This window comes from Thamnophis elegans, chromosome 6 (assembly GCF_009769535.1).
Source record: "Thamnophis elegans isolate rThaEle1 chromosome 6, rThaEle1.pri, whole genome shotgun sequence".
In the NCBI taxonomy this organism is placed as follows: Eukaryota; Metazoa; Chordata; class Lepidosauria; order Squamata; family Colubridae; genus Thamnophis; species Thamnophis elegans.
In genome coordinates this window covers 25,072,311-25,098,709 of record NC_045546.1, presented here as the reverse complement: position 1 = coordinate 25,098,709, position 26,399 = coordinate 25,072,311, and the positions used below count along the sequence as shown (strand labels likewise).

The following is a 26,399-nucleotide window of genomic DNA, read 5'->3' as shown; positions in this document are numbered from 1 at the left end:
GAAGGCAAATACGGACAACTCAAACCGAGAACTAAAAATAATTAAGAAATGAAATCATTTTTTTTCAATACAAAAGGATTTTTTCAGAAAATCTAAGCACTTACAATTTTATTTTAAGTAAAGTTATATTTTTACTTCCTGTGTATATAAAATTATTCAGATAATTTTATTTCTCTACTTCATATGATCTCTAATTTTTGTGTACATCATAACAGAAAGACCTTCAGTAACTTTTCTTCTTGTGAATAATGTAATTGTACTCTATTTTCAGATGCCTCTGGGGAAGGAGACAGATGTTCAAAGCACATTAAGACTTTTTAATATTCTGTCATTCAGTAAATCATTATTTTACTGCATTTGCCTTTACCCCTTCCCTTATGCAGCCAGGACCCATGCTACTATTTTAACATACTGTTTAGCAATTCAATATGAGCCAAATCTTATCTTTTTTGTCATTGTACCAGAAATATTGAAAACATACCACTGTAACACATCCTTTCCTAATGTAGTGCTTCTAAAAATGTCAAACTCTACTTAGCTAGTACAATACTTTGCCATCCAAGCTTTGGCACTTCAAGATCCTATATTCTTGTTTTCAGTTCTGAACTGAAGAAGCTTCTTAAATGAGAAGCAAAACATTTTCAAAGAAAAAAACACCAAGAAAGCCCAGTTGCCTTTTGGAAAAAGCACCTTTGTTAGCCCCTATACTCTTGTATTTAGGGAGGCAAGTTAACAGCTGAAAAAGTCAGACCCCTATCAAATTAGTAATACAGAAAGCCAATAATTCACAGAAGAATCGGAGTCCATTGTGTAAAAAGTGGAAATAGAAAATAAGGCTTGGCACAAAGTCAGGAGAACTAAACTAGAGTCTGAATGTCAAGAGCCAAAAGTTCAGCAAAAACAGAAAGTTAGGAACAGAGCTCAGACAGTATTCAGTACTACATAGTATGAGGTCTTAGGAAACCAAAGTTCTAGGGTATTATCTGGGCTTCCATTGTCATTTTCCAGAAACTTATAATTCCAATCAAACTAGTCGCTAATCAAAAAATCCTTAGATTTTTCTTTAGACACTGATACATTTTTGAGTTTGAATAAGTAAAACTTACAGATTCCTTAGGATTTGATGAAATTTTATTGTGATCCATGGCTGAATCTGCACCCTCTATTTCTACAACAAGCAGAGCTTTTGATATGTCCTTTGTTTGATATTTATTTCTTATCTGTCTCTCCGTAAATGACAGGACAAATAGATTTTGTCGGTATAGGATGAGAAAGTATTTTGACCATCCAATGTCCTGATGACCATTGGGAACTGGTAGTTACAAACTTTTCTCCATCCCCCTCTGTGTTTAGTCAGCTGACACTCCTCAATATCTGCTGATGGCTTCACCACAGCAAACATAACATTAGTTGCCATTTCTAACAGCAACAAAACATCCTTGATCTGCAGATTACTGATGGAGAGGGGGTTAAAGAATGGGAGGAAGAGCAAGATTATGTATATAATGTATGTATGTATGTATGACATGAGTTGGGCAAGTATAGATAAAAGGGTATACAAATGCATATCAAAACTTGCATATCATTATTAGCCACTAGGCTGCAAATCAAAAGGGATGAAATGAAAGATGAAAAATGATCTGTTAGGATTGTTATCAGTGGATGGAGGGACAGATGGACAGACATTCAAATGTTATGTATTGTTTTTCAGAGTGAAGACTCAGATGAAGAAGACCTTTGTGCCATCAGTAATAAATGGACTTTCCAAAGAGCAAGCCAGCGATGGTCTCGAGTAGAAGACTCTGATGCCTTGATTAATCAGTCAGGCAAACATGACTTTCAAGGGGACATTAAAATGAAAATCACAACCAGCAATGAAAGTGTGCTTACTGATTTGAGTGAGCCTGAGGTGTCATCTATTCATACTGAGAGCAGTGAAGGAAGTGACCACAGGAGTCAGTCTGGAATCACAAGCCTCCTCAGGGAAACTAATTGTTCACAACAATACTGTGTCAAAAACACTTCTGTGCAGGACCCCTCTTCAATTGGAGGTCCTTCTTCCCAGATTTCAGAAGTCTCTCCCAACTTCAGGAATGAGAAAGCATCCCGAACCAGAGCAAAAACCTTTCTGAAGTGTATGGAGACATTAAAACCCAAAGGACAACACGGAAAATTAAAAGGGTCTGGATTGACTAGTCTTTCAGTCATTGGTACACCTGTTCTGCAGTATGAGCCCAGAATCTTGAAGGAAATGCAATGTATGGAAGTAGAGAATGGAGATTTCCAAAATAAAACAGTTGCACTCCAAGATCCAGTCAGACAAGGGTTTCCATTTTCTGCCAATTGCAGCAGTGAAAACAGCCAACTGGAGATTAGCAACAGCACCATAAGCACTCCTTCCTTAAAAGAACGCAAACACCATGAAGCAAATAAACGGGGTGGCATGTATCTAGAAGATGTAGATGTTCTTGCAGGAGCAACACTGAGACAAATGATAGATCAAAACTGCAAAAATGAATTTCACTCCCAAGAAAACCTAATATTTCATATTCCCAAAGACCACAAACCAGGAACATTTCCTAAGGCACTTTCTATTGAAAGTCTCTCGCCTACAGACAATGCCCTGAACTGGAAAAGAGACAGCGTTTCATTAACCAACAAGATATCTAAAGAACACAAACCCCTTGTTTCCTGTTCAAAGGAAAGTAGAGTTAGCATTTATGACAATGTTCCAAGTTCTCATTTATGTGCCAGCACAGGAGATCTTTTAGACCTGGAAAGGGAAAATCTTTTTCCTCATTTGGATGATATCTTGCAACATGTCAATGGACTTCAGGAATATATTGATGACTGGTCAAAAAATGTACTACCAGAACAAAAAAAGAATGCCTTATCCATTGGTGAACTTGAGTCATTGTCATGTCAGTCACCAAGTAAAATTTCTTTAGAGTTTGAACAAAACTCAATGTCTGATGGCCACACAACACCAAGTGATATTGACCGAGATGGGGCATCTCTCAATGAATCAGAAACTCCTGGTGTCAGAGAAAGAAGAGACTCTGGTGTTGGAGCATCCCTTACCAGACCAAACAGGTTTGTACCAAATCACACTTCCCTCTAAGAATGGGAAATCGGGAAATTGAAATACTTCAATTATAGAGGACAGTGATGGTGAACCTTTTTAGAACCTAAGTGCCCAAACCAGAACTGGAGGGGGGGGGGAGTGTTGGAAAGCCGCTCAGCTGGTCTTTGAATTTCCAACACACTGGCGCATGCGAAGACCAACTGGTGTACTGGAAACCAGAAGAGCAGCTGGCGGTGGTGCACGTGCCCACAGGGAGGGCTCTGCATGCCACCTGTGGCACGCGTGACATAGGCTCCCCATCACTGATGTAGAAAATTAAAATTTTTCAATTGTGTAGTTGTTCCTATATCAAAATCATAGCAATAAATTGCAATCCATGATGCAATATATCATTAACAGTTTAAATTTTAAATCAGAGTAAGCCCATAAAATCTTCCATTCAATTCTCTTGCCAACTTAAATGGTCAAAAATAACGACAATTACAGCATCCTATAAAAATAGAGTCTCAAAAGAACAGTTGTTTGAAATTTTCCAGCTACTTGAAACATTGTTTTAAGAGGTTTAGATAAAGGATGGAGAATCTTGTTTACTTCAAAGATGGAGAGTAAGGTTTAACTATACGATGAGCTGTGGTGGAGCAAACACCGGATAATCCCCAAAGCAAAAGTGATAGGGAGGATTTGATTGATCTGAGCAAAGTCAGAAAAGGCAATGCTGAAATTATATTGTTTTGATACGGAAAAAGCCTTTGATAAAAAGCATAGATTGTATTAGTAAATTACATAGCCAAATATGAAATACCAAATAAGTCCAGATTCTAGATGGTCATTTTTTCCCCTTCCATTTCTCCATGTCCAATTCTCAGAAACTGCCTGGACAGGTACCTACAGTTTTCAGAAATGGTTTCTCATTGCCTCCTTTCTAAGGCTGAGAGAAAGTGATTAGACCAAGGTGACCCAGCTGACTTTTGCCTAAGGCAGGACTAGAACTCATGGTTTTCCAGTTTCTAGTTTGATGCTTTAATTGCTACACCAAGCTGGCTCTACTATCTGTAAAAAATACTGGACAAATATATCTAATTTTCACTTTGATATTTGTTTAGATCAGTGGTTCCCAATCTTTTTTTTGGCCATGCCGCCCCCTAAGCATCTCTAAAATCCTGATACTCCCCTCCTCCCCGTGACATATAATTCTTATTTTACTCAAAAAGTGAATTCTACTCATGTGGAGGAAGCCTAAAAGGCCATTAACTTGATTTAAACAAAGTTCAAATTGCCCCCATTAAAAATCAAATTGCCCCCCTGTGGTATGTGGGCCCCACGTTAGGAACCACTGGTTTAGCACTGGTTTCTGTTACTATACTAGATCAGTGGTCCTCCTTTCAGCAGGCCTGCAAAGTCAAATAAATATATTACAATTTCTGTTTTTAATTCCAATGCAATAAATATTGATAGATATAACCCACATAAACCAAACATCTTTGGGTTTTCAATCAGTTTTAAGAATCTAAAATGGTCCTGGGACTAAAATATTTGAGAACCAATGTACTAGATCACAATATCCATGGTATTTTGCACTATTCACCAGAATAAATTTGGTGTTATTTGCTGATGGCATTTTATTGTCTATTTTGGAATTTCATACTCTGATGCGCTTTATTAATATGTTTGGACAAATTGTGGGATATTCTTTAGCTCATTTATTTTAGAGTTGATGCTAATAGCAAACTTAATTACCATTTCATATATGCACTGAATGTATTAATTACTATTATTATTCCACCTTAAATCATTACAATTCTTTGGATATTGATAGTCTTACTGGGAGGTGGGGGTGGGAAAAATAATCTTTAAAAATTAATATAATTTCTAGGATATCTTACATTTTCCATAGAATTCTTATATACTTATCCAGATATTTCCAAAAACTTGTTCTGTGCATTTCTATGGGGGTTTTCAATTCCCAAGATTACCTAGAAAAAGGTGCAGTTAAAAATAGAGGCTTTGATATCTTGAATCTGACATGCATATGCATAAGTTTTTAACAGGCATTGGACTTTACATAACCACAATTAGATGGATTGTTTGGAGCTCAAAATATAATGAATTAGCAATATTTTCTATCATTTACACAACAGTACAAAACTATTTCTGAAATAGTATAAACATGTTATTACTGAAAATTTGTATTTTTATTCTTTTTCCCACGCCAAATTAATACTTTGTAGTAATCTAGATGCTAAAATGGATTTTTTTAAAAATTATATGGAAGATCTTGATAGACGGTCGGATTTTATTTTAGAACAATTATTAGATGATAATTGATGATAATGATGATCATTTTTTATGTTAAAAGATGAATACAACTTGGCTGTTGCCACCCACTGGTAATATTAATAACTACAACATTTATTGATAACTCAATTTGGATAAGTGGATTTGTAGCTTGGGAGATACTTAATTTATGAGAGGTAATCACTAAAACTCTCTGAGATAAGAATCCCCTTTTTATGTATAAATGTGTTATTGATAAATCAATGTGATATGCAGGCTGAATGGAATAAGGAATTGGAGATCCCCTTTTTTGTCTAAGCAGTATAAAATTGTATTTTAACAATGTGAAAAAATTTCACTTCATCTTAGATTATGCTTTATCAGAATAATATTTTGTACTCATTGAATCCTTTGTACCTGCATAAAAACTTGATGCCCAAGAACATTAAGTTATTGAAGGTTTCATATCAGTTTATTCATCTATAAATGTCCCAGAAACAGAATGGCATCTAGTGAAGCAAATGGAATTTACTAGAGATGGCATTTTTAAACTTTTATCATTGCTATAACATGTCTAAAACAAATAGATTTCTTAAACAGAATCTTGCAAGTGGAAAGCAATTTTTAGATTCATGCTGAAATTATATTCTTCTGACTGTAGGAAAAGTCTTCTAATCCTTCACATATTTCATAAAAAATAAATCTATCATGACAATCAGACATTTTATTCCATTTTTTTTAATGTATATAAAGGCGATTACGTTGGCACAGTTTCCAGATCTCTCACCAACTAAGCCATACCCTAGGATCACTCCAGCTCAGCAATCAGTCAGCTGCTCAGCTAAATCTGCTACAAAAATTTTCCTTGCTCCGTCTTACAGCAATTATGGAAAAATACTCCATGTCAAACAAGCATGGTTGGACATGGTAAGTATGCTTTATAATTTAAATGTTCTTTAGTTATAAAGCCTGAAAATACTCATTTAAAAAAAAAATCATTTGTATAACTTTTGGCATAGAAAATCAGCTTAACCAAAGGAGGTTTGTAATGATTGGGTCAAAGTTCAGGAAGAAAATGTTAAAAGAATGGTTATTTTGCAACTTACTTCTTTTGAATTGAAGGTCATGTTGGAAAGCATGCTTTGCGCGCGCGCACACACACACACACACACACACACACACACATTATTTAGGAGTGTTCTAGATTCCAAAAGAAAAAGTAATTTTCAAGCATGCGTGGTGGCTCACATCACAGCAGTCAACATCTCCTTAAATCAGCTAGTCTTTTCCTGCATCACCCAACTGATACATCAGGACCAAAAATGTATTAATACTAGCAGATAATAATTTAACTCATTACTGGCTGCTCTGTCACCTCTTTTCTTTCCATTGGAATGTACTTGGTTTATCTCCAATGCCAGACAGAGATGCTAGGAGTTGATTGATTATTAGATTTTTATCATATCAAACCGATTTATCTTTAGGATAAACATATATTCAAGTGTCCTTGAATTACAATTGTTCATTTAATGATGGTCTGAAGTTATGACAGCTTTGAAAAAAATGACTTACAATCATTCTTGAAGTTACAACCACCATGGTTATGTGATTGCAATTTGGCAACTGGTTCACACTTACAACAATTGTAGTAATTTTTGATCACATGAGTCTTTCTAGTCAGCTTCTGACATCCAAACTCAGTTTGGGAAGCTGGATTTGCTAATGACCAAGGGATTCACTTAGTGACCATGTGAATCATTTAATAACTATGATAAGTCACTTAATGATTGCAATAAAAATTGTTGTAAAATTGGATCTGGTCACATGATGGCCTGCTTAATAACTGCCTCATTTAGTGACCAAAATGCCAATCCCAGTTGTGATCGTCAATCCAGATACTTTGTTTTGGTAAACTGAAGCTGCAAACCTACTTAATACTCCTGCTTTCTGTTTTTCCCATAACAACCCTGTGAGCTGGATTGTATTGAATGATCGGCCCAAAGTCACTCAGCTACTATTCATGCCTAAGAACTAGAACTCACAATTCCCCAGATTTCAAGACCAGCATCTTAACTCCTCTAAGAAACAAGCTCTTTACAGCAAACTGCTACAGCATTCAGAAATGGCCAGTATCTAAAGATTTTTTTTCCTCTATCAGTCTTCAATAAAATAATCACTTATATAAATAAAAACATTTCCATGAATTGATTCTTTCTCCTATAAAAAAGGGGAATGATTTTTGTCTCCAAGCATTGCCTACATGTGAATTTTAAACTGGTGCTATCAGGGGAAATTCTGCTGAATTATTTTAGTGTCAATTCTCATTTGGTTTAATTTTAAAAAGTCTGCTGCATGTTTCTAATATCATAACATTTTAATTATGCATTTAATTCAGTGCACTGCAAGAATAATTAGCAAGTATAAGGCGGACCTATCAGTCAATCAGTTCCATTTCCATCTTTCCTTCCTCTCCTCATTGTAGTTGCTCTATAGAGAAACAAAAGGTAAAAGCAGCATTCTTTTCAGCTATGGTGTCTGTCTTTCTACGGCACTCATAGACTTCCAATCGCACATGAAGATCTTTGACCTGATTCGGTGTCCTAATTCAGTTTGAGTTCCTTAATATGGACTCCTTTCTGCTCTGGGAAGTGAGAGAATCAGTTCAAAGCAACCAAATCCAGCTCATGCCTTAAATGAAATCTCATGTCTCACACCAATCTCCTTATCTCATGTCTTCAAGAGGCAAAGGCATTTGGTCCCAGAAAATTAATTGGGCATAGACCACATTATACAATTTGGCAATGGGGATTATACAGCGTAGACTCCCTTGGTAACACATCTTCAGATTTGACGTACAAAATTCAGTATTTGCCCTACTGTAGCATATTTCCGCTAAATAACTTCACCGCATTAACTGGCATTTAAGTAGGCCATGTGAAATGCTAAGGATTATTGCCCTCATTTTACAGCCAAAATGCAGGCAAAAGCAATAAAAGATATTTATCTCACAGTGTGAAAAGTAATTCTAAAAATCTAGCTGGATTCCTTTGTGTAAAGCTCTATCAACAAAAAAAAGCCATCCATAAATGTATGTAATGTTTAATCAACACTACCTGAACTAATATTATGGGATTTTAATTAGTGACTTCTATCTCCATAATTCCATTGAAAATGAATATCACAAGATATTATGCTAGGCGATTGCTGTACGATATAGAGCTATTCAGAGTAAGGTCCATAAAGAGAAGCATTCATCCATTTAAATCTAGAGGAAGGAAATGGAAAACACTGAATTCATTACTGTTTTCAATTTGGCATATATGACTAGAACTGATGGTGTGCCATTTTGTAGATTTTTTTGCAGAAATGAGTGGTTTAAATCTGTTAAACTAGAGGCAGAGAATTGTCTGGAATGGTAGGGGCATTTAGAATGGTAAGGACAAATCTTGACAACCATGATTGGTGCGGCTACATTTATTTCTGTAAAGGTAAATTAAAATATGCTGCTACTACGTCTAACTTTCCAGGATGCTGTAGTCCAAAGGTCTCCAAACTTGTCTGCTTTAGTCTGCATCATCCTACATGATGTACATTTAGCCTTTTCCTTTATTTCTGGCTTTGTCTCCCACTGTTTTTATTTATAATGGAAATATAGGACTATATGGGATGCATTATTGATGTATTATGGGCAGTCCCCAACATACGATCACTAATTTCCATTGCTAAGCAAGACAGTTCTTAAATGAATTTTCTCCCATTTTATGAGCTTTCTTGCCACAGTTGTTAAGTGAATCACTACAGTTGCTAAGGTAGTAACACGGTTGTTAAGCGAATCTGGCTTCCCCATTGATTCTGCTTGTCAGAAGCTTGGAAAAGGGGTTCATATGACTCCATGACAACTGAATCATTGAAAATACATGCCAAGTGCCCGAATTTTGATCACATGACCATGAGGATGCTGCAAGGGTTGTAATTGTGAAAAACATAAGTCACTTTTTTTCACTGCTGTTGTAACTTTGAAGTGTAGCTAAATGAATGATTGTAAGTCAAGGACTATCTGGAGGTTGGTATTTTATTTTATAACCAATTTCCAGTTTTAAAATTAAATGTTCAAAAAAAAATTAAAAAAATAAAATTAAAATTACATCATTTAAGTGGACACATTCTCTGGCATTAGTAGGAATTGCATTAGAGCAAATGATTTTTTTATTATTATTTGCTTAGACATATTTACTAGTTGTATGTAGATGGTAATTTTGACCAGTAACATCCCAAAACAAGATCTTTGTCATCACCTGTTTCTTTTTAAACTGGAGATGCTAGTACTAAATTTGAGATATTCTAGATGCAAAATGTGGTATCTCTTATCAAATATACTTGTTTCACTAAAATAAAGGTGGATTTCTCTGCGTATCACCAGTTTAAAATTCATGTATAGGCAAAGCTTGAAGACAAATGAGAAATTGCTCTCTTAAATTCTTTTTCTGGCATGGCAGGAATAGATATTGATAACTCATCATCTCCATTTGAGCCCTTCCACACACTTCTCTTGTTGTCTGTAGGTATTCTTAGCCTGTTAACCATCTCCACAACTCCTATGGCAACTACATTGAGTTTTGATAGCTCACAACTGCCCTTTTTCTCACAAAGTTTAGATTATATTTCTCATGAGGGCATGAGTGTTTGTCCACCTTTGTTATTAGAATAAGTGAATCAGAGCACAAAATAACTCTGAAACTTGACTCAAAACCCATACTTTTAAGCTTCATCCAGGATTTACTACATTTTTACAAATGATAGCTAACTCATGATAAATCATGCAATTTGAGATTAAGGACATAGTGAGACACTTTCAGATAATTAATTATACATCCTTTCAAGTTTAATCTTCTGCCATTGCTTCCTGAATTTTAAGTTGACGTACATGTGCTGAAGAAGTGAATTGAACTAAATGGTGAATATGTTTCATTGCTACAAGAAATTATTAATGAAAAAATAAAATGTGTAAAATGTAAAACCTGCATATATTTTAGGGATAAAATATTATTTTCCTGGAATTGCGTAAAATAAGACAGAATAATAAATATCCAAAGATTCATAACTAGCAGTTTATAACAAATACAAGCATCACATATATCAATGTTCCCAATATATCCATGTACTTCAAATGCATTCTAAATGTTCCACAATATCCAACCAGCATAAAAGGCATAGAGAAGAATTAAATTTATGAGCCAGAGCTATCTGATATTTCATACATGTAAAGCATTATAATCATGCTTAATAAAAGCTAAATTAGATGATAAATAGGTCGATACCTTTCACATACTTCTTTTATGGAAAAAAGTCTGCTACAAAGTTGATGAAAAGAGGGAATTTAGCCATTTCTTCCAAGTCCACTGTGCCTTCCATGAACGTAGTTGTGGTTTCAAACTGAAGAGAATTTTAAAAAGTTCTTCAATTGGCACTCCAATGGTTCAGGGACTCTTTATCCTTATCTCTCGGCCCTAACTACTCCCTTATCTATGGAGATTCCCAGTCAGCCAGGTTATGGTTGTCCCAAAGACGCTTTTTCAAAAGGCAACCAGATCTTGTTTTTCCTTGAAGACATTTAGTTTCTAATCCAAGAAGCTTCTTCCGTTCTGAACCAAAGACGCTTCTTTGATGAGAAGCGAATCATCGTCAAGGAAAAACAAGGTCCAGTTGCCTTTTGAAAAAGCACTTTTGGGATATTTACTTCATTTTGTATTGTCTGAATTTTAGCATATTTCTCCCTCATGTAAGTCCTACTGATCTAGGGAAGGATTGCAAGTGAACAGACAGTCCCAAAGTTTAGCGCTTGTTTCATTTATTTCATAAACATCCAGTAGGCAGCATGCCAGTGTGAAAGAGTAATCACCCATGTACTTTCAGTCAGATCAATTAAAGGAATAACTAGGGCCAGGTGTGTCTGAGTACAACATTAATCAATCATAATTTATTTTGTGCAAGCCTTGCAATATATAAATATCATGAACTTTGGACGGCCTCGTCACACAAACGTTCTAACCATATGGACTCAGAGGCAAGTCATGCCCCATTCAGTATAATTGAGAAGGATTTGTGTGTGTGCAAAAAAAGTCATTGAAAGTTATTAGCCAAGAAGAAATTATATTTTTTCTAAAGGTTTGAGTCTCTTTTAATCCATACTCTTGGAATGGCCACTGAGAATCTTCCAAGAATGGCTACCCTGTCAAAAAAATCATTCTAAAACTGCAGGATAAAATTGTCTTGGGGTTGCAAATGGATCATGCAAGAAAATGACCCCAAATTTATAAGCAAGTCTACAAGAGAATTGATAAAGAATAATTTCAACCGGTTGGGGTTTTCCATCTCTAATTCTGCTTTGGGGTGCATTTCTCCAGAGAGAATTTGGGGTGGGGCTTTCTTTTGGACTCATAGCTTGTGCTCAAAGAGCAGGTGATAGTCATGAGTAGGGAGCCTTTCCAAAGGTACATTTTGTGTACCAATTGCACTCATTCCATACCCCAGACTCCAGATACTCGACTTCATCTTTGCCCCTTTGAAGCAGTGAGCCAACTACCCTCCCATCAACTCCCCCCAAAAGAGAAGGTTGAGACTGGACAAAAGTTATCTAACAGAGTTGGGTCCAAAGATGGCTCTTGAGAAGAGAGCACACCACTGCCTCCTTCAAGGGAGGCAGTACTCACCCTTCCCTCAAAGAGGCATTAATCACCCTTTGGACCCAGACACATGCCCCTTCCCAAGAAGCTAACCAGGAGGGACATGAATCCAGAAGACAGGTGGCTGAGTTTCCTCAAGCTTAACTGGCTCAAATTTGTCTGAGATATCGGGATTCAGACAATAATCATATAAATAATTTGCATAAATAATTATTGTTTTTAAGGTCTGTACCGAAGTTCATGAAGTGGATGAAGGTTCCAGATTACAGGGATAAGAACATATTTGGTGTTCCTTTAATAGTCCATGTGCAAAGAACAGGGCAACCCCTTCCACAGAGTATACAACAGGCATTGCGATATTTGCGTAATAATTGCCTGGATCAGGTAAGTTCTTCATTTTGATAAATGCATATGTGAGTACACAAAAGTTTTATCTGCAACTAATCTTGTGCTGTAGGTTTTTAAAATAACTTGGACTTTTATTATTTTGATCTTATTTCTGTTGGGGATATTTAGCATACCTGCAGTACTAAATATACACAAAATATAATATATGCGATAGAAAGTATCCTATTTTGCCAACCCACTGTGCTATAGATAAATATTATAATGAAATGATACTGTACAAAGTCAGGAATGTGATCACTATCAGAATGACCAATTTTAAGATGATTAAATGTATTATTTACTGATTCTGTTGCTACCATACTCAAAATGGAGCTTCTTTGTATCTAGAGGCGGGAAAGGATTTTATAGACTAAAAAGAGCAGTTCAGTAGGACATGCAAGCAGAATCAGGATCAGTCTTGGGGAAGAAAATCACTATCTCCCCCACTCCCCAGCAAAATAACAGTTCCCAACCTCCACTTCTATTATTTTCCCATCCCTCCCTGTTTCCATCATACGGGAAGGAATCCATAGCTAACATATCCAACCATTTCTGTCTGATTATTTTGTTTCGGTCTATTATACAGAAAATATGCTTAGAGCAGAAATGAGTTTTAAACCTTTGGAGAGCTAGAACACCTGGAGCATTAATTTTAAAAACTCAAAAATACTAAACGCTTTTACAGGATTTAATTACGTTCAGATGGCTGAAGAGTAGCCAGTAAGATTTTTTTTGCTCTCATTTCACCTATCTAATCCTTTTCTTCTTTTCCTTTTACATCTACTAATTGTGGTTATCTAACTTCTTTTCCAAAGAAAATGTAACAGTTGTCTTGAATATGTAGAGTGGGGCCCATCCTCTTTCTTCACTTATAATTAATGGAGCTCAAGATCAGAAACAAATGCTACAGTAGATTTTTCTTTCTAATTAATTCTTGTATGCCTTTCTTTGATACAGTTACAAGTTCTCTGCTCTAAGATGTAATGGCAAATTAGTACTCTATATCCATTTCCCCATATGCAGCATGTAGAAACAGACTGCTCTGTCAACCCATACTTTTTTATTACATCTGTGCATTGAAATTCCCTGTGAGCTTCAGTATGTCCAGGAAAGAGCAGACATTCTCTATGTTTTTTGAAAATCCTGAAAAGGAGTGAAGTCCATCTCAATTGCTCATAATTGGAGACTTGTATAACCTTAAATAGAAAAAGAGTTAACACGAATAAGGTATCACCGGATATTTCTAGATGTGACCTGTCCAAAACACTTAATGTAATCATTGCAACTAGAGAATTGTGTTATTAAATAGAACGAACTACATTTAATAACTGCTTGATATTAGTGGCATTTCTGGATTGTAGTTCTCAAAGAAGATTTTTAAAAAGGAATGGTACTAATTAAAAATGTAATACACCAAGAAAAATGTTTATTTTTTCCTAAAATTTGACTCATTGCTTCTGATTATTAAAAGCTGTATATACCATATTTTTGGAATATAAGACTCACCGGAGTATAAGATGCACCAAGATTTTGAAGAGATAATTTTTTTTAAAAAGTGTTTGCACTCTGAAGACCTCCCAAACCCTCTGCATACCTCATTATTTGTGAAAAACAGGCCATGCAGAGAGTTTGAGAGGCCTGCAAAGTGCTCCTGGGGGCTGGGGGGGGGCAAAAACAAGCAAAAAACGGGCCATTTTTCACAAAAATGGGCCTGTTTTTTGCCCCCAAAAGGGCATTGCATAGCCTTTAGGAGGCTTGTAGAGTGCTCCTGGAGGGGGCAAAAAATAAGTAAAAAGTGCCTGTTTTCCCCTCCTCCGCCCCCAGGAGCACTTTGCAGGCTTCCCAATCCTCTGCACGTCCATGTTTGTTAAGGAGCGGGGTTTTGGGAGGCCCAAAATGCTGTATTCAGTCTATAAGATGCATCCAGATTTTCACCCTCTTTTGGGGGGGGAAGGTGCATCTTATAGTCCGAAAAATACAGTAGTATGAGAAACATATTTTTAAAAGCATCAACTGCCATATTATATTCTGAGCCTTTTTTTTTAAGATCTTAAAAAATGTTGAATAAAAATTCTGGTCCTATGCATGGTAGGCTTCTTTCTCTTATTGTCAGTGTTTCACATCAAATTTAATCCTAAATATAATGTCTGCCAAGCTGGATTTTGTGACCAAAGGCTGCTGTGACAGTTTTATCAGTAGAGGGTTTTTTTAACTCCTTGAATTGGATGTGGTTCTGCGGTGATTTAATAATAATTGACCCTTCAATTTATTTTTTGTCATGAAAACCTGCATTGCTAGATCCTCTTTTAAATGTAACATCCAGAAGCTATTTTATTCAAGTCTTCTTATATTCTTGACCATCATTTTATGCATTTTAGACTCAAAATCAAAATTATTATTTCCCAAATTTCCATTTTTCATATTTCTAAATTTATTAGAAATAGTGTGCTTGTTCACATATTAGAAACAGATTTTTTTCACGCTGCTGTATTGCCTATGGACATGCATGTATTTAAAATAAAATTACTTTTACAAAAGTTCTCAGCTTTTTATCCAGCATCCTAGACCATTAACAGAGCATGGAGCTAATGTTCCCCTTCTAATGATAAGGAAAGAGCCGGTTTATATTTCAGTACTGGCGGTATTCCAGAAGAACACTGCTTCCTATGAATGTCAAACTGCAGCATCACCGCTCTCATGCCTGTTGTGCAAGATAGATAGATAGACAGACAGACAGACAGACACAGGTACAGGTACAGATACAGATCTCAGAGGTGAGCTCGAGCAAACAGGTAGTAAAAAATTTGGAAACCCACCACTGATATATATGAGGAACACAGTGGCTCAGTGGCTAAGACGCTGAACTTGTCGATCAGAAAGATTGGCAGTTCAGCAGTTCGAATCCCTAGTGCTGCGTAACAGAGTGAGCTCCTGTTATTTGTCCTAGCTTCTGCCAACCTAGCAGTTCGAAAGCATGTAAAAATGCAAGTAGAAAAATAGGAACCACCTTTGGTGGGAAGGTAACAGCATTACGTGCTGTTTAGTCATTCCGGCCACATGACCATGGAGACCTCTTCTGACAGTGCTGGCTCTTCAACTTTGAAACGGATATGAGCACCTCCCCCTAGAGTCAAGAACGACTAGCACATATGTGCGAGGGGAACCTTTACCTCATATATATGTGTGTGTGTGTGTGTGTGTGTGTGTGTGTGTATTCTGTTAGCTTTTTGGTAGCTTAGTCATGTATTTGCTAAAAGTGGCTTCAGTGATGCACTAAAGAAGAGAAATACAATTGTGATTGATCTTATGCCACCTACTGGTTCTTCACCCTGGTGCAATATATTAATTATTCTCCATAAACTTTGTGACACCCTCATATAAATTCTGTGCCTGCCCAATAACTTATTTTGAACAATTGTGTCATTGATTCCCTTTTTGAGAGGGAGGCTTGAGGTACCATATCTTCTTGAGTTTTAGTTGAGGTTTTAGTCCTATATGTAATATCTATTAAGCCTACATCAGCCTTTCAACAATTCTTTCATCATTTCTTTCTTCTCAAGTGCCACATTATACACACTATGAATTTTCGGAGTCTTGGTATACTCAATCACCTAATTGCTACCATTAGCACTATGATTGGTTTTGTTCTCTATTGCAGTTTACTCATCTAAAATATGGCCTTTTCATCCGTAACAGCTGCAAAATATTCAGTGCTCTTGTTCTATGAAGTTTTCTCTTTTCATGTTTAATAAACCATCATGCTTCCATATCATGAAGGAATACAGTAGTTCACAATTGTTATCAGCCTTTGGAAACTATATCTTAGCTAGTCGTATTAGCATCTGTTCTTATGACATCTGTTTTTGCATCTCCTTTTTAAAAAATTTATTGTTGTTTTGCTGAGTCAGTTATGTTTTGCTATGACATTGTAATTACATATTGGATATTTCGGAAACCATTTAGAGTCTTTTTGGAATCTTATGGCTTTATCAAATCTAAACAATAATAATAATAATAATAATAATAATAATAATAATAATAATAAATAACAACTGAGATGATCAAAAATCGAGTTAAAAAGGTAAAGAATTGGACATCACCTGGAAAGGACCAATTACATGGTTTCTGGCTCAAATATCTGACCAGTTTACATGCAATATTAGCCAGGCAACTGAATGAAATTTTACAAAAGGGCCAAATTGATGAATGGTTGACAACTGGAAAAACATACTTGATTCAGAAAGATCCAACTAAAGGAACAACACCTGAAAACTATAGACCAATAACATGCTTACCAACAACCTTCAAATTACTCACAGGCATTATTGCAGATAACATGATGGATTATTTGGAAACAAACAACATCTTGCCAGTAGAGCAAAAAGGCAACAAAAGAAGGAGCAGGGGCACAAAAGATCAGCTTCTAATTGATAAAATGATATTAGAAAATTGTAAGAACAGAAAAACGAACTTGAATATGGTCTGGATTGATTACAAAAAGGCATTTGACTCACTGCCACATAGTTGGATCATAAAATGCTTAGAAACAACTGGCATTAGCAAAAATATTACATCCTTTACTGAAAAGGCAATGAAACAATGGAGAACTGAGTTGGCAGTAGGGAACGAGAGCTACGGAATGGTTAACATCAAGCGAGGAATTTTCCAGGGTGATTCACTTTCACCTCTTCTCTTCATCATCGCAATGATCCCACTATCAGTAATCTTAAAAAAAATGAAATTAGGCTACCAAACAGCCAAAAAAGCTGAAAAAATTTCGCATTTACTATATATGGATGATTTGAAACTCTATGGCAAGTCAGAAATAGAAATCCAATCATTGACAAATACAGTCCGAGTATTCAGCACCGATATTTCAATGCAGTTTGGCATGGAAAAATGCGCCACTGTATCCATAAAAAGGGGCAAAATCACTGCATCTGAGGGAATTGAAATGCCCAATGGCCAACTAATTAAATGCAAAGAAAATGAAGCCTACAAATACTTAGGCATTCTGCAGTTGGATAACATCAAGCATGGAGAAGTAAAAACTATTGTCAGGCGAGAGTACACCAACAGAGTTAGGAAAATTTTGAAATCTAAATTGAATGGTGGAAATACAATCAAGGCCATAAATACCTGGGCAATACCAGTTATAAGATACACAGCTGGCATAGTTAACTGGACACAAGCTGATTTGGACCTTTTGGACCGAAAAACCAGGAAACTAATGACAATGCACTACAGTTTACATCCACGTGGTGATACTGATAGACTATATCTGCCCCGAAAATCAGGTGGCAGAGGATTATTACAAGTGAAGCAAACAGTTGAAGAAGAAAAACATGCACTGGCTGATTATTTAAAAGAAAGTCAAGAACATCTATTAATCGAAGTAAAGAACAAAAATCTACTGAAGGCCCAACAGACGAAACAAGAATACAGAAAAGATGTGATAAAATCAAGAATGGAGAGTTGGCAGAACAAAGCACTGCATGGCCAATTTCTGGAAAAAATAAAAGATAAAGTGGACAGTGAACAAACTTGGTTATGGTTAACAACAGGTACATTAAAGAAAGAAACAGAGTCACTAATCCTGGCTGCGCAAGAACAAGCTATCCGCACAAATGCCATTAAGGCCAAAATCGAAAAATCCTCTGATGATGCCAAATGCAGACTTTGCAAAGAAGCTGATGAAACTGTTGATCACATACTCAGCTGCTGTAAAAAAATCGCGCAGACTGATTATAAATTGCGGCACAATTCAGTAGCACAAATGATCCATTGGAATTTGTGCAAAAATTATAATATTAAAACAGCAACAAACTGGTGGGAACATCAGCCTGAAAAAGTCACCGAAAATCAGATGGTCAAGATCTTGTGGGATTTCCGTATACAAACCGACAAAATACTGGCGCATAATACACCAGACATCACACTGGTTGAGAAAAATAAGGTCACAATCATAGACATCGCAATACCAGGTGATAGCAGGGTCGCCGAGAAGGAACATGAGAAAATCGCAAGATACCAGGACTTAAAAATCGAAATTCAACGACTATGGCACAAACCAGCAGTGGTAATTCCAGTGGTAATTGGCACACTGGGTGCTATTCCAAAAGCACTGGAATTACATTTAAAACAGTTAAAAATTGACAAAATCACCATCAGTCAAATGCAAAAAGCCGCACTGCTTGGATCTGCACGCATATTAAGAAAATACGTTACGACGTCCTAGGCCCCTGGGTGGGGCCCGACTAGTAACCAATGCCAAATCCGGTGAAACAACTGGCCACTGTGATACAATTGTATAATAATAATAATAATAATACAGTGCGCCACTGTATCCATAAAAAGGGGCAAAATCACTGCATGTGAGGGAATTGAAATGCCCAATGGCCAATTAATTAAATGCAAAGAAAATGAAGCCTACAAATACTTAGGCATTCTGCAGTTGGATAACATCAAGCATGGAGAAGTAAAAACTATTGTCAGGCGAGAGTACACCAACAGAGTTAGGAAAATTTTGAAATCTAAATTGAATGGTGGAAATACAATCAAGGCCATAAATACCTGGGCAATACCAGTTATAAGATACACAGCTGGTATAGTTAACTGGACACAAGCTGATTTGGACCTTTTGGACCGAAAAACCAGGAAACTAATGACAATGCACTACAGTTTACATCCACGTGGTGATACTGATAGACTGTACCTGCCCCGAAAATCAGGTGGCAGAGGATTATTACAAGTGAAGCAAACAGTTGAAGAAGAAAAACATGCACTGGCTGATTATTTAAAAGAAAGTCAAGAACATCTATTAATCGAAGTAAAGAACAAAAATCTACTGAAGGCCCAACAGACGAAACAAGAATACAGAAAAGATGTGATAAAATCAAGAATGGAGAGTTGGCAGAACAAAGCACTGCATGGCCAATTTCTGGAAAAAATAAAAGATAAAGTGGACAGTGAACAAACTTGGTTATGGCTAACAACAGGTACATTAAAGAAAGAAACAGAGTCACTAATCCTGGCTGCGCAAGAACAAGCTATCCGCACAAATGCCATTAAGGCCAAAATCGAAAAATCCTCTGATGATGCCAAATGCAGACTTTGCAAAGAAGCTGATGAAACAGTTGATCACATACTCAGCTGCTGCAATAAAATCGCGCAGACTGATTATAAATTGCGGCACAATTCAGTAGCACAAATGATCCATTGGAATTTGTGCAAAAATTATAATATTAAAACAGCAACAAACTGGTGGGAACATCAGCCTGAAAAAGTCACCGAAAATCAGATGGTCAAGATCTTGTGGGATTTCCGTATACAAACCGACAAAATACTGGCGCATAATACACCAGACATCACACTGGTTGAGAAAAATAAGGTCACAATCATAGACATCGCAATACCAGGTGATAGCAGGGTCGCCGAGAAGGAACATGAAAAAATCGCAAGATACCAGGACTTAAAAATCGAAATTCAACGACTATGGCACAAACCAGCCTTGGTAATTCCAGTGGTAATTGGCACACTGGGTGCTATTCCAAAAGCACTGGAATTACATTTAAAACAGTTAAAAATTGACAAAATCACCATCAGTCAAATGCAAAAAGCTGCACTGCTTGGATCTGCACGCATATTACGAAAATACGTTACGACGTCCTAGGCCCCTGGGTGGGGCCCGACTAGTAACCAATGCCAAATCCGGCGAAACAACTGGCCGCTGTGATACAATTGTACAATAATAATAATAATAATAATAATAATAATAATAATAATAATAATAATAATAATAATAAAGCAGATAACAACAAGACCTGGCAATAGTTAAAAGCAGGAACATTGAAGAAAGAGACAAAAGATTGCTAATTCTGACTGCACAAGACACAACAGTAAATGCATACAAAGCCAGAATTGAGAAGATAACAACAGACAGCAAATGTTGCCTCTGCAAAGAACCTGAAAAAACAATGGGACCACCTAGCTACTATAATGCTGCAAGAAGATTGCCAATAATGCAAACAATGATTTGACAAAGTACAACAATGGTACATTGAAATTGCAAGAAATACTGTTTGCCTATATGCAAGAACTGATGGGACCACAAAATAGAAAAAGTACTTTAGAAAAAGAAGAAACTAAAGTGCTCTGGGACTTTAAAATTCAAACAGACAAGTACCTGCCACATAACACCCCAAACTTAACAATTGTCAATAAGAAAGATTTTTAAAAAATCTGGATTGTGGACATGGAAGAGAAGTGGAGCAAGTGCAAGAGAAAAAACTGGAGAAAATCACAAAATACAAAGATCTGTAAATAGAAGTTAAACAACTGTGGCAAAAGAAGGCAAAGAGAATACCAATAGTAATAGATGCCTTGGGTGCAATCCCAAAATATCTGGAACATCTCTTTAACATCATCGGCATTGACAAAATCACCTTCCATCAATTGCAAAAGGCAGCTGTTCTTGGAACAGTTTCCATCCTGCAACAATACCTTTAACACCATCAAACAACAACTGCTTAACACAGGTCATTGGGAAGGATTCTTTAGCTAGATGACAATGCCAAATCCAGTCTAACTATCTGACTCTGCAACCAATATAATAATAGTATTTCTTTGGAAAGGTTTGATTACCTGGTTCTTTAAGTGACACTTCTCCATAGTGTTGCTGCAATGATTAAAAATCCAGAATTGTCAATATTCATTAAAAATTTGCAATAATGAAGATTAGTATGCATTTTGCTATTTAGTTGAAGTAATTGCAGTAACATGTATAGATATTAGTAATGTTTGTAATTTGAAGTTGTAAAGTTTTTAATGTACTTATCATGATTAACATTTGACTATTGGACCTATGATTGTTAAACGCTACATAAGTATGTATGTCTTTATTTAATTTCTACACTAATTTTCTGTATGAAAGTATCTTAAATGATTTACAAGAACATAACCAAATAAAATGACTATAATTCAAAAATATTCAGTATAATATATGTCTGGGCACGTACTCTCACAAAGACACAATCTGGATGCAGATATAGCTGCATCCTGAATTATCAGGGGAGACATTATTCCAGGGAATGAACCCATTCTAGAAAAAAAATCCACTTTCAAATTTATAGGAGGAGGAAGTAGTAGATATGTTTGTCACCTTGAGTTATTTATAAAAATATTTTTATTTATTTTTAGAAGGTGAGATAAAAATAAATAAAAATAATGTTGATAATTTTATTATTAGCCAATGCCCTGTTTCCCTGAAAAAAAAGCCCTCCCCAGATAATAAGCCCAATTGGGCTTTTGAGCACATGCGCTAAAATAATCCCTCCCCCCAAAATAATCCCTCCCCGAAAACACAGCATCAGTCATGAGGTGACCATGCTCACCCCCTCCGTGTACCTCAAAAATAATAAGACATCCCCAAAAATAAGATGAAAAGAAAATAAGACCCTGTCTTATTTTGGGGGGAACATGGTATAACTGAAGAGAAAATTATCCAGGCAAGGCCGATTTTGACAAACCTGATTTTAGATTATCAGCCTGAAATCTTGAATTTGTTTACTCCCCAACCATCTTTATTCCTGCCTGAAACCACAAACTGATCAGCGAACTGAGACTTCATAGAAATTCGAACAATATATTAGAATAGTTGTAATTTCATTCCAACAGCCAATTTCCTTCTGTTTCTTCCTCTCATTACTCAGTCAAGATTCTGTATCCACAGAAGATGCTCAGTCATCATTAGGCTGTAGGAATGTTTTGGGGTTTTTCTCTCCCCTAAAGGCAGTTTGTACTTCTGCAAACTCACACACGGCAGATGTGTGATATATTTAATGAGATAGCAAACAGAGGAAGCAAAGAAAGACTAAGTATTGTAATTTGGGAAAGGAAATGTGCCTGCTTTTTTCATACTCCCCCCCCCTCACTGTGCCATCTCTTCCACTATGAAATTAAGAGAAAAAACCTTAATACATCTCATGTGTTATAACTCTGCTTCACTTTAGAATAAAATTGTGATTTGTGCAAAGGAATTAGCTTGGAGGGAAATTCCTTTAAGAGAAGTGTTATAAAAGAACAAAAGTGGTGTAAAGCTGTGAGCCCACACATTTGAAGAAATATTTGTTGTAGAAGAAAACACATATTAAATATATATTCCGTAATCCTAATCCCTTCACCATAAAAGACCAGGAAGCCATCATTAAAGAGGAGAAACTTTTTATGTCCAGATAGGCCTGTTCCCATATCCTACAATTATATTTTTTGCAGCTGATACTCTGTTATTAAAGGACACATAGGAGGAGATAAAATAATGCACACTCAAACAACACCTTGAATCCTCTTTCATGGAGTTGGGGCAAATAGTATAATTTAAATAAATAGGCAGCCTTTTGATGGCTGGGAACCAGTGGTGGGTTTCAATTTATTTTACTACCAGTTTGCTTGTGCGCACAACACTTCTGCGCATGTGCAGAAGTGGTGGATGAGTGGGCGGAGCCTCCCATCTCCCGCTACTGCCACTACCAGTTCGCCTGATCTGGGGCAAACCGGCAGAAACCCACCTCTGCTGGGAACCACGTGTAGCATTTAATGGGGTAACAGACTACAGTGAGCAAGGCCAAAAGAAAGTGAGCAAGGCTGTAATTATGTCCACCTGTAAGATTGGGACTGTATAGGTTTTGGTACTGTTCAGCCAGTTTTAGGGCTTAATGGTAGCATTTTCTTTTTCTGTTTTCAAGTATAAAAGAATGAAAGCAGATCTCTGGTTTCCAACAATACTCAAGGGGGCTTCTATCAGACAATATCAGAGTTTGCATGTTATCCATTCTGGTTTAAGCTTAAAAAAAACTGGCAAACTCGGGCTTCATGCTCTTTTTCTCTGTAGTGTAAAGTGAAGAAGTTGTCGCAGACAAATCAGACTAAGCAGAGTCCTGTAACCTAAAAGAGACGGTTGGTATAGTTATTATACCTCCACAACCACGAAGCTCACGGGGTACCTTTGGATCTGGAACTTTCTGCCTAACCCCATAGGGTTATAATACTATAATACTTGGGTACAATGTCCATTGGTTATATTATGGTTCAAAAAGGTGGTTATGATAGCAAAGACATGATAGCAAAGACGTGAATATGACCTGATCGTGCAACATTCATTAACTGATCGTGTTAATTCCAGGCCAATTTAAAATGGGGGAACAAGTTTCAATGATCTTCAACACAATATACATTTTCAGAGGGATCATGAGAAAGTTGTGAATGTCATTGATACGGAACCAGAAAAACTGTGAAATGCGGTCAGAGGAATTGTTGAGGATGGATGTGATAACAGACTATCAAAGCTGTGAAGAAACAGACAAACGAATTGGATAGTGGAAATTGCCAACAGGGGACGAGAAGTCAAAACCAGAAAAAAAATAAAGATCTCTGAAAGGAACCTAAAAAAGAACCATGACAGAAGAGACGTGAAGCAGTATTATGACATCTATAAGGACACTGAATAGAGACTCATACACAACAAAACAAGTTTTCCGAAAAAAATATTTGAACTGAAAAGGTTCCAACCACAAATTGTTATATTAAAGGATGACAGTGGGCAGTTTAAAGAACATTGAATAGAAATGGAAAGAGAATAGTGAAATAGACATGTCAACATCCAAGAGACCCAAGAAGATATTTCCTGCTTAAAAGAACAAGATGGACTTACTGTGAGGGTGAAGGCCGGGCTTCTTGCTGGCTTCTGCTGGCTAGCAAGACATCCTTTGTGAAAGGAATTGTGGCTGAATGCTAGACCAGCCTTGTTCAAGTAATTATCTTCTGAATTGAAACTTCTCGGCCATACCAAGCCTGTTGCTAGGTGTATCACTGAAAAAAGCATATTTAACTATCAAAAGGTAAAGGTTCCCCTCGCACATAGGGGACGGTGTTCATCTCCATTTCAAAGCTGCAGAGCCAGCACTGTCCAAAGATGTCTTTGTGGTCATGTGGCTGGCATGATTAAAGACGGAAGGCCCATGGAACACTTATTACCTTCTCACCAAAGTGGTCCCTATTTTTCTACTTGCATTTTTACATGCTTTCGAACTGCTAGCTTGGCAGAAGCTGGGACAATAACGGGAATCACTCCATTACACGGTGCTAGGGATTCGAACCACCAAACTGCCAACCTTTCTGATAGACAAGCTCAGCGTCTTAGCCACTGAACCATCGCATCAAAAAATATCTTATCAAAAGATAAGATTTTTTTTTAAAAAGCTTGAATTAAATACGTATTTTGATCTAGCATGACGATGACATTATATAACCTATTCTGATATATATTGTAGGTGGGGCTTTTCCGTAAGTCAGGCGTGAAATCACGAATACAAGCACTACGTCAGATGAATGAAAGCTCTCCTGAAAATGTCAGCTATGAAGACCAGTCTGCATACGATGTAGCAGATATGGTGAAGCAGTTTTTCAGAGATCTGCCTGAACCTCTTCTCACAAGCAAGCTGGGAGAAACATTTCTCCACATCTATCAGTGTATGTATTGAATTTGTTTCATCTGGCTCGGGAATAGTTATGAAATATTAAAGCCTTTCAATCTTTTAAAGAGGAGTATCATCTTTTGCAGTTCCTAGAGCTCCCCAGGTTTCTAATGAAATGCATGTTTGTGTTCTCTGGATAATGCGGTTTAATTGCACTATTGCATGTAGAGTATCTTCATACAAAGCAATAAACGGTTTCTATATATAAGAGCCTTAAGATATAATTAAATTCAATATGATTCTGAAATAACACATAATGGACATTTTCCCAGAGAAAATATATATATATGTGTGTGTGTGTGTGTGTGTGTGTGTGTGTGTATGTATGTATATATATATATATACACATACATACATACATACATACATACATACATACACACACGTACATATGCTGGCCTTGTTGTATTCGGGTCTTTTCCCGTGTAAGATTGAGATTGTCTTGGCAACGTTTCGGCCAGGTCTCACTCACCAAGTGAGACCTTGTCAAAACATTGCCAAGACAATCTCAAACTTATATGGGAAAAAACCCGAATACAACAAGACCAGCATACCTACACCCGTGAAAATCTACAAAAACATATATACATATATGCATACATACACACACACACATACATACATATATACATACATACATACCAGTGGTGGATTTCTATTATTTTTACTACCAGTTCATGCATGCACAATGCTTCTGCGTATGCGCAGAAGCATCCAGGTGGGTGGGTAGAGCCTCCCGCCACTGCTACTACCAGTTTCCCTGATCCAGGCCGAACTGGCAGCAACCCACCTCTGATACATACATGGAAACTGAAAAGAAATCTTCTAGTTCATACAAAAGTAACCAGGCATATATTTTCTAAGCTATATGGACCGGTTCAACCATTGCACTATTCCGTAACATGTTTTAATTTTGTCTTAGTTTTGATTTTGCTTGTAAATCAGAAACAATGGTTTAGCATTATAGATTAACCAGGCTACTGGGTCTTGCTCAAATAATGATGTAAAATAATGTCTGAAGCAAGAAGCCAAATAATAAGTAACATGCAGAGTTTTCTTTTCTGTGTGAATAAGAAAAGTTTCCCTGTCTGTATCTGAGAATGTAGTTCTCCTTTCAGAAATAATCTTGAACTGGGAGATTAAATTCCACATGATTTTCTAGTGATCCTGTTTGTACTGAGAATGAAGTTTCATTAAATGACACCTTTTTTTTTTACAGATGTTCCAAAAGAACAACAGCTTCGGGCAGTTCAGGCTGCCATAATGCTGATGTCAGATGAAAATCGTGAGGTTTTGCAGACTTTGCTGTGCTTCTTGAATGATGTCACCTCTGTGGAAGAGAATCAAATGACTTCCATGAATATAGCAGTGTGTCTGGCCCCTTCTCTTTTTCATCTCAACATCATCAAGAAAGAAAGCTCGCCACGGTGGGGATTGTTA

The 26,399-nt window shown here is 36.6% G+C and overlaps 1 protein-coding gene across 9 annotated transcripts in view; it reads left to right on the top strand.

The window, feature by feature from the left end:
- STARD13 (StAR related lipid transfer domain containing 13) overlaps nt 1-26,399 on the top strand; it is an 86,327-nt gene that overhangs the window by 52,681 nt on the left and 7,247 nt on the right. For all 9 annotated transcript variants that reach the window (XM_032219359.1, XM_032219366.1, XM_032219360.1 and 6 more), the window contains 5 exons: nt 1,712-3,093; nt 6,113-6,286; nt 12,267-12,426; nt 24,756-24,954; nt 26,179-26,386. In XM_032219359.1, coding sequence (XP_032075250.1) covers nt 1,712-3,093; nt 6,113-6,286; nt 12,267-12,426; nt 24,756-24,954; nt 26,179-26,386 — 2,123 coding nt within the window. The remainder of the gene's footprint in view (nt 1-1,711; nt 3,094-6,112; nt 6,287-12,266; nt 12,427-24,755; nt 24,955-26,178; nt 26,387-26,399) is intronic.